Here is a 12497-nt window from a genome sequence, read left to right on the forward strand (position 1 = left end):
TTTAATTCTGCCTTTCTTTTGTTCCTTTTAGTACTGGTAATTGAATCAATGGACATTCTATCTCTGAACTATATCTTTTTTATTTTTTATTTTGAAACAGGGTCTCATTAAATTGCTGAAACTGGCCTCAGAATGAACATGTGTTGTGATCCTACTGTTTCAGCCTACTAGGATTACAGGCCAAGAGGTACCCTACCCGGCTCTTGTTTATTATTGGACTATTCCTAAATTTCTTAGTTACTATTTGGTTAATCACTGGTACTGTTTCTTTAGGAAAAATAATACATTGTTTATTTTGTTCATATTTTAGAGCCATACAGCTCCCCCCCCCCACCAGGTCTCAAATGTTTTCAGAAGCACGTCATTATAGTGCTTAATGGCTAAAATACCTCTTTTCTTGCAGAAACTGGACGTGTAAGAAAATAACGAGGCAGGACCAGGGGAGACTTGAAATTTGCATGCCAGGATCGAACGTGTTTGCTGTGGACTCCAGCAGCCCACCTCCGTTTTTTTTCTTTCCTCTCTGCCACTCATGAGGCTCTTCTATATGAAACATCATGGGTAAAAATCCACCCGATTTAAGAACCTTGAAAAGTTTTGTTTCCCTTGAGGAATTTACATGTTTTTTTTCTTTATCATTCAAAAGCACTAATGAGTAGGCAGTGCTTTCCCACTTAGAAATGAGCCCCCTGAATTCAAAGTCAATTTTTCTGTTTAATTTGGAACAATAAGGGAATTTCTAACCTGCACACCTACATCTTTCTCCGATATCGATCTTCCGTGCCTGTTTCTGTCATTAATTTTACACTTGCCTTTCACTGTATATATTCTAAGCCGATTAAAAATTTTCTCCTAGCAAAAAGGGGATTGAACAAAAACATTGACATAGCCGCCAGTCATTTATGAGAGTATCTTTTTATTTTTCTTGGCGCTCTGCACACTGTCGGGTGTTAATATTATTATTTTTAATCTTTACTGATGTACCAAGCCAGAAATGGTTTCTCATTGGGGTTTTATGTTTCTATGATTACTGGTAAGATTGAACATTTTCCTATATTTGCTAAATAGGTTTAACACTATTTGCTTGGGAAGTAGCTGATATGGGGAGTTTAGCCAATCCGAATGAAAGACAAATGATGAAACCCAGGAATCTCTCATTTTAACATTCAAGCTTTAACTCCGCCCCTGGGTTTTCTTCCCATCCGCCAGCGAGCCCTTTGTGTGTGCCAACGGTTAGGGGATGGGATCTTAGTCTGCAAAACTGGTAGAAAACTGTATCGCCCTCAAATATGTGTACACTGTGCATAGCCCGCTTCCGACTGCAGTGTTTATGGGAAAGAGTTCCTGAGTCCCAACCAGGTCTGGAGTACCGGGTGGCCGGGCGTCCTGCTGCAGGCGTGGTCTCTCTCACTCGGGCTTCGATTGGCCCGCCTGATCCGCAGGAGTCGCGGAGGCACCGGCTTGCTCAGTGCGGTTGATGCGCTCGATGAGTGGCTGCTTCTGCCTTTCTCTCCCCCCACCTTTTTTTTAGCCATAGCTATGGTTACCACGTCTCTCTCCGCCTCCCTCCACCTATCAAGGAGACGACTGCTCATTGGCTGTCTGTCACCAAGGCGGTTTGTTATTGGTCACTGGTGAGACCGGGCGCTCCCCCTTCCCCTGTCTCCCGGGTCTCTTGAGGAGCCCAGGAAAGAGGCTCCACTGGTGCCGCCGGGTCAGGGACTGCCGGGACCGGGCTGCGGCTGTCGTTAGCGGGTCATGTCGGCCGCCCAGGGCTGGGACCGGAACCGCCGGAGGGGAGGAGGCGCCGGCGGTGGCGGCGGAGGTAGCGGGGCCAGCGGGGGCAGTGGGGGCAGCGGGGGTCGGGGGACTGGCCAGCTGAACCGCTTCGTGCAACTCTCCGGGCGGCCGCACCTGCCAGGTGAGTCGTGGGGCAGGGTCCCGGCAGCGGGCGGGCGGGCGCGGGGCTGCCACTTGTCCTTTCTCCCCGGCTTTCTGTTCCTTGGGGGAGGAAAGGCCGGCCCCCTACATAGGAATCGGAGAGGAGAAAAGGTGTCTTCGAGGTCAGGGAGGCACACCGAAGAAAAGTGGTTTTGCTCTGTTGAAAAGCTCTGTGCGAAGAGTTGTGTTTTCCTTCCAAAAGAGAAGCTGCTGTCTCGTTGACATTCCCAAATGTTTCCCTGACTCGGTTCCCAGGCTCTTCCCCTTCCGCAGTTTGGTCTTGTGAAAGAAAGACATTGGCGCCTAGCTGTGGACAACTCTTTCAAAAAGAGTGCTAAATTAAGGAAAGAAGACGCAGAGCATCCCAAGGAATGATTTTGTTAAAAACAAAACCCAAAAGCATCCGAGTGTGTTAGAGTTAGACCTCCTGAAGCAGAAGAATGGAGTGTGTGTGTGCGTGTGTGCGTGCGTGTGCATGTATGTATATGTATGTGCGTGTTGGGTTTGTTCGCTAGGGAGTGTATGGGAAAGAGAATCAAGAGAATTAGGAAAAACTAGCTGAATTATTAATATTTTTAAATGTCTGGAGAGAATGGATAATGGTGTGTAGGTTTTAAGGGGAAGAAAACGAAAATCAAAAATGTATTTAGTGAAAAAATTATGCTGTTGTATCTGCTATAAAAACAACTGATTGAACATTGGAAAAATTTACCCAATGCAGTAATTTCTCCTTTTGGCCCACAGTGAGCTCAGATGTCTTAAAAAACAAAATCAAATCAAGTTGTTGCGTGTGCGTAGACATTTTATGGAGGCACATGTGTAAGTGAATATTTGGCGTAATAGAAGGAAGGTAGGGATTAAATAATTCACAGAATGACCAATATTATATTGGGCAAGCTTATTTTATTTTATTTTATTGCCATGAAAGAACTACCAGGAATGATGCGTAAATCATTCACCGTGTTTTTTGTGAATCATGTTGAAGTCGATTTATATCAGTGGTTTATTTGTTTTGCTGACGAGTTTTGAGAATATGATGGTTTTTCAATTGTGTTTGCTCCTGTGTCTTGTACTTCTATGTAGACAAAAATTATTTGATTAATTCCAAGATAACAAAGGGAATTTTGCACATTCAATGATACACTTGCTTATGTTTGTGATGAGGTTATTAGTGTGTGCTAGGAATGTACATTAAACCATTTATTTGTGCCATTAAAATGAAATTGAGGTATATGCAAATAGTAAAATATATAATATGCCAGGAGTAAGGTTTGAAATGCTGTTATCAGACTGGATATCCTAGAATTACGAGATGCGTGATCTTCAACGTGAAAAAAGAAAAGAGGAGAAATCTTTTCTCTTACCCCAAATTAATAACAAAAACTTAGATTTTTAAAGTATTAACAGCTTAGAAGAGAATCTCTTGGCAAGAACTGTTACCAGCTTGCTCTCTATTACTGCAATCTTTAATTCTTGGTCATGGATTAATTATTATACCATGGCCTTAACGTGGGCATCCCGGCTCCAAGAACCTTGTTGGTGCACTTCTCCACTGCCACCACATGAGGGCAGTGGAAGCCATGATTTCAGATAAGGGACTTAGGTGTGGAGCTATTTCTGCATTCCCTTAGCACCCAAGGCCAAGAACAGCCATTTGTCCAGAGGTAGAGAAAAAAACGTGTCTAAACTGTGAAAATTTGTAAAGTGAGGCCATCAGTCTCTTCTTGCTGCTTGCTTTATTTCTGGCTGACACTTCATTCCTCCTTCCCTATGTGGGTATCCTCTGTCTTTTCCTCTTTTTCAAAATTGGGAAATATCTGATATCTCAATATGTATTTTGAAATTCTTTCATATATGATTATTTTCCCAAGTACTGCATTTTAATTCTTCCCTCCTTATCTTCCTATTCTGTTTTTAAGATACTTAAAAAGGCTTTAAGGGATGGGGAGAAATAGAAACATCTAGGCCTGCTTTATGGCTGACCCTGGAGATACACAGTCTCTTTTCCTCCCCCTTTAGACATACTGTAGCAAACTCTCTGATCTCCGGTCCCATTTTCCATTTCTCATCTTTCTCTTTCAAGACTTCTAGCAGGGCTGGTGGCATATGCCTATAATTCTGGTATTTGGGAGGCTAAGACAGGAGGATTGCAGGTTGGAGGGAAACCTCAGAAACTTAGCAAGAGCCTGTTTCAAAATAAAAAATTGAAAGGGCAGGGGGTGTTTCTTGGAGGCAGGAAGTCCCTGGGTTCAATCCCAGTATATATTTTAAAAACCCTAAAACAGAAGATTTATACACATTGGAAGAATCTTTTCCTTTCTGCGTCTTTCCACTGCATCCAGCTCCCCATGGAGGGGGGAGGGACAACAACAACCTGGTCTTTCCAGAGCTTTCTCTTTCCCTTACAGAGATGACATCTTTATCCATCCAGTTATGCAAACCTGAAACTTGGTCATCCTTTAGATTTTCCTCTTGTGTGCACATCACCAAGTCCTATTTATTTACTTATTTATTTATGCTGGGGATTGAACCCAGGGGCATTCTACCTCTGAGCTCTACTTCCAAATTTTTTTTTATTTTTTTATTCAGATACAGGGTCTTGCTAGGTTGCTGAGAGTCTTATTACGGCGCTGAAGCTATCTTTGAACCTGCAATCCTCCTGTCTCAGCCTTCCAAGTCCTGGGATTACAGACATGCTCCACTGTGCCCAGCCCTCAAGTCCTATTTATTTTTCTTCAGCCTAAACCCCAGTCTGTGCTGCCGTCATCCCTCACTTAGGTCTTCTTAGCTGATTTCTGAGCAATTCCCTGCTTCTGTTCTTGCCTTCGAGTTCATATAGCACACTAGTGTTCTGCCAGCACGAATCTATCCCCATCCCTGCTCACAGTCCTTTCGTAGCTCTTCATTGCTCTTAGAACAGGCAGAAATCCTTAACCTGGCCTGAAAGGCACCAGAGGATCTGACTCCTCTTATTCTTCCATTCTGTTCTCTTAACTCTGCTCTTTTTCTACCTCTTCAGACACACTGCTCCTCCTGGCCACAGGCCCTCTATTTCTGTTATTCCACCACCCAGGAACCCTCTTACTTTTCTCTTTCCACTCTCTCTCTTTGACTTTTCTTCCATTGGATCCCAGCTCAGCTCTTTTTATTTATGTTTTTCAAGGGAAGCCTTCTCTGACCTTTCTGACTTGGGCTCTTCTTCCTTTTTACCCTTTAGCACCATGTGGTTCTCCTTGGGCACACTGAGTATCTGTGTGTGATTCCCTGACATGCATGATTTGTCTTTATACTCTTGATATCAGCTACATGTATACATACAGACTTCTATGCACCCACATGTATCACACATGTATACATACATGTTTTAAAATTTTAAATAAATTGGCATTGTGTATAAGACATTAGTGTCTAGTTAATTTGAGTAGTGTGGTTCAAACGCTTATAGCCCACTGACTCTGGACAAATGGATAAAATTAATTTCTTTAATATCTAAAGTAGTGGACTAGACTCAGAATCCATTGTGACAGCACACAAGTGATGTTTTGTGAAACTTTCAGCACCATCTTGCTTTTCTGTTCTTACCTAAAATATAATGGTGAGTATGTGTTTTCCCCACGAGCTAAGTAATTCATAATTTATAATCTCTACATGCACCTAGGAAAGAACGGGGAACAGTGCTTTTTATAAAATAGTTGCAGATATAGAGCTCAGGAGAAAAGGAATCATGGGGTAATGGAATCCAAGTTCCTGTTTGTATTTGATTAGTGAAGTGTAATAGATAAAGGCATAGAGGTGCATTCTTGTAATCCCGGTGCTTGAAAGGCTGAAAGAGGAGGATAACAGCTTTGCGGCCAGTCTCAGAAACTTAGTGAGATTCTGAGCAACTCAGTGAGACCCTGTTTCAAAATAAAAAATAAAACAGGGCTGTGGGTTTAGTTCAGAGGTAGAGTGCACCTGAATTCAATTCCCCGCATCACCCCTGCGCGCGCACACACATGGAATAACGTTATTTGGGAAAACGTTGTTGATAACAAAGGGACTGGAATACTCACGGCAAAATATAACAATTGGTAAAGCTGGATGAAAATAATACTAAGCCGTAAGTAATGTATAAAATTCAAATGGTACAAGAAAATACATGGTAAAAGGCAAGGTTTTCTTCTGCCTTTTACCCTATAGCTGATTGGGTCCCTTCTCTAGAAGCAAGCAATGATATTTTTTGTGTCTGTTTTTTTTTTTTTTTGGTGGTGGTACTGGGGTTCCTGGAAGCCCTTCTATCTCCGGACTACACTCCCAGACCTATTTTTACATTTTTTTTTTTTTTTTTGGAAACAGGGTCTCCTAAGCCAGCGCGCGTGCGGCTGGCTTTGAACCTGCGCGATCCTCCTGTCTCTGCCTCCCAAGCGCGGGGATTACAAGCCTGCGCCACCACGCCCGGCTTTTTTGTGTGTTTTTTCCATAATAATTGTGCGTGTAAGCTGGGCTTGGTGGCGCACGCTTGTAATCCCAGCATTTGGGAGGCCAAGACAGTAGGATCACAATTTGTAGTCCGCCTCAGCTACTTAGGCCTTTGCAACTCAGTGAGACCCTGTTTCAAAATCAAGAATAAAAAAAAAAAAAAAAAAAAAAATAGGGCTGGGGATGTAGCTCAGAGGTAGAATGCCCCTGGGTACCATCCCCAGTACAGGGGGGAAAAAAAATGTGTGTGTGTGTGTGTGTGTGTGTGTGTATGGAGAGGGAAAGGGAGCTGGGAGAATGATAGATATTGAGATTTCTTTGTTTGAATGGGCATTTAAAATGTTTACTGTTTTGTTAATACAAATAGTGATACAATGAATATAACACTAAGTCTGTTTTTATGATAAATTTCTAAAAGTACAATTGCTGGGTCAAAGGGCAGTGTACTATTTAGACTTTGATAAGATACTGTCAAATTGCTTTCTTAGAGGTCGAGCCAGTTTATGTCCCTGATGTGAATGCTCGTGGCTTCCTTGTTCTCTTGGAATTGGAATGGATTATTAAACTTTTTTTTTAAATGCCAGTTTAATAGAAATATTTTTTTAACTTTCTTTCAGCAAGTATAATGGCCTCGTTTGTTTCCTTTATTTATAGTATCTGTTTATATTGTTGTCCATTTTCTTCTTAATGGAAATTTTACTTGTTTATTGTGTATTTATTTATTTATTCATTTCAGATGAGGTCTAAATATGTTGCCTGGGCTGGTCATGAACTGCTCTTTCTGCCTCAGGCTCATGCATACGACTGTGCCCAGCAATTTGTTTTATTGTTGAGATGTTTCATGTGGTTTATAGGAACTCTTATGTTTTGAGGATCCTTTGTTTGTTAATGTGTGTGCGGTATGTATGTGTATGTGTTAGTGGTATTGGGGATTGAACTCAAGGATGTTCCACCACTGAGCTACACCACCAGCCTCTTAACATTTTTATTTTGAAACTGGATCTTGGTAAGTTGCTAAGGCTGGCCTCCAAACTGTGATTGTCCTGTCTCAGCGTCCCAAGTACTGGGATTATAGTACGAACTCAGCAGGAATTTAAAAATGTTTTGTAGTTAAAGTTTTGTGTCATAAGAAAGGCCTTCCCTACCTCAATATTATTTCTGAAAATTGAATATTCTCATGTTTTTTTGATACCTATAGAATTTTATTTTTAAGTTAGATGCACTTATCCATACAAATAGAAATTGAGAACTAGACGTGGTGGCGCATGCTTGTCATCCCAGTACTTGGGAGACTGAGACAGGAGGATCAGAGATTCAAAGCCAGTCTCAGCAACTTAGCAGGCTCTCAACAACCTAGCGAGACACTGTTTCCAAATAAAATTGGACTGAGAGTGTAGCTTGGAAGGTAGAATGTCTCTGGGTTCAATCCTCAGTACCACAAAAAAATTTTTTTTGAGTAATATATTAGAATAGGAATCCAACTTTATGTTTCTTCCAGGTAAATTACCCAGTTATCTTAATATCCTTTTTAAAGTAGTTTTTTTCTACTGATTTGAAATCTGGTCTATAGGTGTACTTTGTTCCTACGTAAAATTTGAAGCCATTATTGGATTTATTTCCCAGAATTTTTCTTATTTATCTTTTTTTTTTTTTTTTGGTGGTTCTGTCTATTAAACCCTGGGGCATTCTACCTCTCAGCTACTCCCCCGGCCCTATTTTATTTTATCTTATCTATTTATTTTGGTGGTACTGGGATTGAGCCCAGGGGCATTCTACCTTGAGCTGTATCCCCAGCGTTTTCTTTTGTTTTGGTTTGAAACAGGGTCTTGCTCGATCATTGCGCATCTGGCTGTATTGCTGAGGCGGTCTTCAAACCTGTGATCCTCCTCTCTCAGCCTTCCAAGTGCCAGGATTACAGGTGTGTGTCACCATGCTTGGTTTATTTTATTTTATTTTATTTTATTTTCGTGATACTGGGGATTAAACCCAGGAGCATTCTACCTCTGAGCTATACCCATGCCCTATTTTTATTTTGAAACATGGTCTTGCTAGGTTGATGAGAGTTTAACTACTTGGTGAGGCTGTTTTGTCTCCGCCTTCCAAGTACTGGGATTACAGGACTTCAGCTACTTAGTGATGCACTTTACAATTTAGTGAGACCCCATTTCAAAATAAAGAATAACAAATAGGGCTAAAGGTGTAGCTTGGGGGTAGAATGCCCCTGGGTTCAATCCCCAGTTCTGCCAAAAAAAAAAAAAATGTATATACATATACATATATATGTATATGTATGTATATATTTATTTTTTTTTTAGCTAGGGGCTGTAACTCAGTGGCAGACTGCTTGCCTATCATTTGCATGGCCTTGGGTTCAATCCCTACTACGCTAAAAAAAGAAATGGTTCCCAAGTACAGTGTTGCCCTCCTGTAATCCCAGTACTTGGGAAACTAAGGAGGATTCTTGGTTCAAGGCCAGCCACACCGATATACCAAGACCCTGTTTCAAAATAGAAAATAGAAACTGGGCATGGTGGCTCACACTTGTAATCCCAGTACTTGGGAGGCTGAGAGGAGAGGATGGGAGGTTAGAGACCAGCCTCAGCTACTCAGCTATTTAGTGAGGTCTTCTGTAACTTAGTGAGACTTTGTTTCAAAAAATAGGGCTGGGGGAGTAGTCAAGAAGTAGAATGCCCCTGGTTTCAATCTCCAGTACCAAAAAAAGTATTCTGCTAACAGGAGGTTCTTTAGCTAGGGGATGAACCCTCTTTCAAAATAAAAATAAATAGCCCGGCGTGGTGGCTTGTAATCCCCGTGCTTGGGAGGCGGAGACAGGAGGATCGGGCAAGTTCGAAGCCAGCTGCCTGCGCTGGTTTAGGACCCTGTTTCCAAATAAAAATGTAAAAATAGGTCTGGGAGTGTAGCCTGGAGGCAGAAGGGCTTCCAGGAACCCCAATACCACCAAAAATAAATAAATAAATAAATAAATATAAAAAAGGAGGTAGGTATGGTTGTGCATGCCTATAATCCCATACTTGGGAGGCTGAGTTAGGAGAATTGCAGGTTCAAGGACAGTTTCAGCAAGTAGCAAGACTTTTAGCAACCTAGTGAGACCCTGTTTCAAAGCAAATATTTTATTATTATTATTGTTATTGTTATTGTTATTATTATTTGCGGGTCTGGGGACAGAACCCAGGGGCATTCAACCTCCAAGCTATACCCTCTGCCCTATTTTTAAATTCTTTATATTTATTTATTTATTTATTTTTTGCGGGTCTGGGAATGAAACCTAGGGGCATTCGACCTCTGAGCTACAACCCCTGCCCTATTTTTTATTCTTTATTTTTGAAACAGGGTCTCACTAAGTTGCAGAGGGCCTCACTAAGTAGCTGAGGCTGTCTGGAAACCCCAATGCTCTGGTCTCAGCCTCCCGAATGCTGGGATTACAAGCATGCACCACCATGCCCGGCTTTAATACTTTATTTTGAAACAGGGTCTCACTGGAGGGCCTCACTAAGTAGCTGAGGCTGTCCGCGCACCGTGATCCTCCGGTCTCAGCCTCCCAAATTCTGGGATTACAAGCGTGCACCACCACGCCCGGCTTTGCCAATATCTTTTTGGTATTTTGGCAATGGTTATGTAATTTTCCCTTCAGTTTACATATTTACTTTAACTGGAAAATTTTTCTAATAGATTTACTGTTATTGAACTATCCTTGCATTCCTGAATCAACCAATTTGTCATGGTATATTGCTATAGGAAATGTGTTGCTGAAGCTGGGCGTGAGTGGAATATGCAGTATTGGGGACTGAATTTGGAGGCGTTCTATCTATGAGCTATAACTTCAGCCCTTTTTATTTTTTGTTTTGAAATTGAGTCTTGCTAGGTTGCTGAGAATCTCATTATTTGCTGAGGCTGTCCTCAAACCTGTGATCTCTGTGCAGACTCCCTAGGACTGGGATACAGGCATAGGCCACCATGCCTGACTGGATTATACCATTTTCATAAAAAATATTTCAAGGTTTTCTTTCTTTTTCTATGTAGTTTTTTCCCCACTCGAGTTAGATGACATTAAAGTTAAAAATTTCTGTGAATTCATTCAAGCCTTGTGTGTGTGTTGTTGTTGTCACTGTTGTTGTTTTGCAGATGAACAACTATTGGATAGTTATAACTACTTCTGTGATAATTTGGTTACTTACCATATATAACCTTTGTGGGAAATTGATAATTTATATTAATCTAGAATGTTATTCACTTTATACAGATTTTCAAAATTGTGTGAAGTTGACAAGATATCATATGATTTTTAATTTTTTTTTCTGTCTCTATTATTACTTATTATTTATTTATTTATTAGTGATACTAGGAAATCAGGGCCATTGTACCAGCCCTATATTTTAGTTTCTTTATTATTGAAACAGGGTCCCACCGAGTGACGAAGGGCTTCACTAAGTAGCTGAGGCTGTCAGTGAACCGTGATCCTCCAGTCTCAGCCTCTGAGTGCTGGGGATTGCAAGCGTGCCACCATGCCTGGCTACTTCTTATTTTGTACATGTGAGGCCTGGCTCTTTTTTCTTGTTTATAACCAGGTCTTGGAATTTTAAGATTTAGTTCTATTATTTTTCTCTTATTTATTAACTTTTTTCTCTTGTTTTAAATCATGGATTCAAGCCAGGCATAGTGGCGCATGCTTGTAATTCCCAGTACTTGGGATGCTGAGACAGGAGGATTACAAGCATGTGCCCAGCTCTTTGTTCAATTTTTAATTGGTTTATGTGTCTTTTGTGTTGTTGGGAGAGTTCTTTATATATTCTGAGTATAGCAGGGCTTGGTAGTGCATGTTTATAATCCCAGTACTTGGGAGGCTGAGACAGGAGGATTTTGGATCCCTGCCAACCTCAGCTACTTAGTGAGGCCCTCCGAAACTTAGTGAGACTCTTTTTCAAAATAAAGAATAAAAAATAGGTCTGGGGGTCTATCTTGGATGTAGAATGCCTCTGGGTTTGCCGGGCGTGGTGTCGCACGCTTGTGATCCCCGCACTTGGGAGGCTGAGACAGGAGGATCGCTCGGGTTCGAAGCCAGCCTCAGCTACTCAGTGAGGCTTCCAGCAACTTAGTGAGACCCTGTTTCCAAATAAAATATAAAAAAGATCTGGGAGTATAGCCCAGAGGTAGAAAGCCTCTGGGTTCCACCCCAAGTACCACCCAAAAAAAAAAAAAAAAAAAGGAATGCCTCTGGGTTCAATCCCTAGTACTGAAAAATAAAAAAATAAAAAATATATATTCTAGGTACAAGTTCCTTTTCATATATATGATTTGCAAATATTTCTCCTGTTCTAAGGTTGTCCTTTAAATTGAGTCCTTGAAGCACATGGTATTTTAATTTTGATAAAATCTAATGTACCTTTTTTCTTTTTTTTTTTTTGTTCGTGTTTTTGATGTTATATTGAAGAATTCTTTGCCAAATATAAGGTCATGAAGACTTCTCCCTATATCTTGAGAGTTTTATAGTTTTATGTTTATGTGTCTGGGATTCCAAGTGTGCGCCACCAGGCCAGGGTTTGAGTTAGCTTTTATATTTGGTGTGATGTGTAAGACTCACCTCAACTGCCTATTCAGTTATCCCAGGACCATTTGTTTAAAAGATCTTTCTCCTTTGAACACCTTTGTAAAAACATCAGTTGACTCTGCAGCCTGTGTTCAGTGCTGAGCTCTCGGTTCTGTTCCATTGATCTGTACATGTCTTCATATGCCACCACCACACTCCCTCAGTGATCTGTACATGTCTTCATATGCCACCATCACACTCCCTCAATGATCTGTACATGTCTTCATATGCCACCACCACACTCCCTCAATGATCTGTACGTGTCTTCATGTGCCACCACCACACTCCCTCAATGATCTGTACATGTCTTCATATGCCACCACCACACTCCCTCAGTGATCTGTACATGTCTTCATATGCCACCACCACACTCCCTCAATGATCTGTACGTGTCTTCATATGCCACCACCACACTCCCTCAATGATCTGTACGTGTCTTCATGTGCCACCACCACACTCCCTCATTGATCTGTACATGTCTTCATATGCCACC

The 12497-nt window shown here is 41.3% G+C and overlaps 1 protein-coding gene across 2 annotated transcripts in view; it reads left to right on the top strand.

Annotated features, from left to right (window-relative positions):
- Positions 1-1758: 1758 nt before the first annotated feature.
- Positions 1759-12497, top strand: part of KLHDC10 (kelch domain containing 10) — a gene marked incomplete at both ends in the record, with an annotated part of 63075 nt that continues 52336 nt past the window's right edge. For both annotated transcript variants that reach the window (XM_080701730.1, XM_080701731.1), the window contains one exon: positions 1759-1921. In XM_080701730.1, coding sequence (XP_080557856.1) covers positions 1759-1921 — 163 coding nt within the window. The remainder of the gene's footprint in view (positions 1922-12497) is intronic.

This window comes from Muscardinus avellanarius, assembly GCF_963383645.1.
Source record: "Muscardinus avellanarius genome assembly, chromosome: 9".
NCBI lineage: Eukaryota > Metazoa > Chordata > Mammalia > Rodentia > Gliridae > Muscardinus > Muscardinus avellanarius.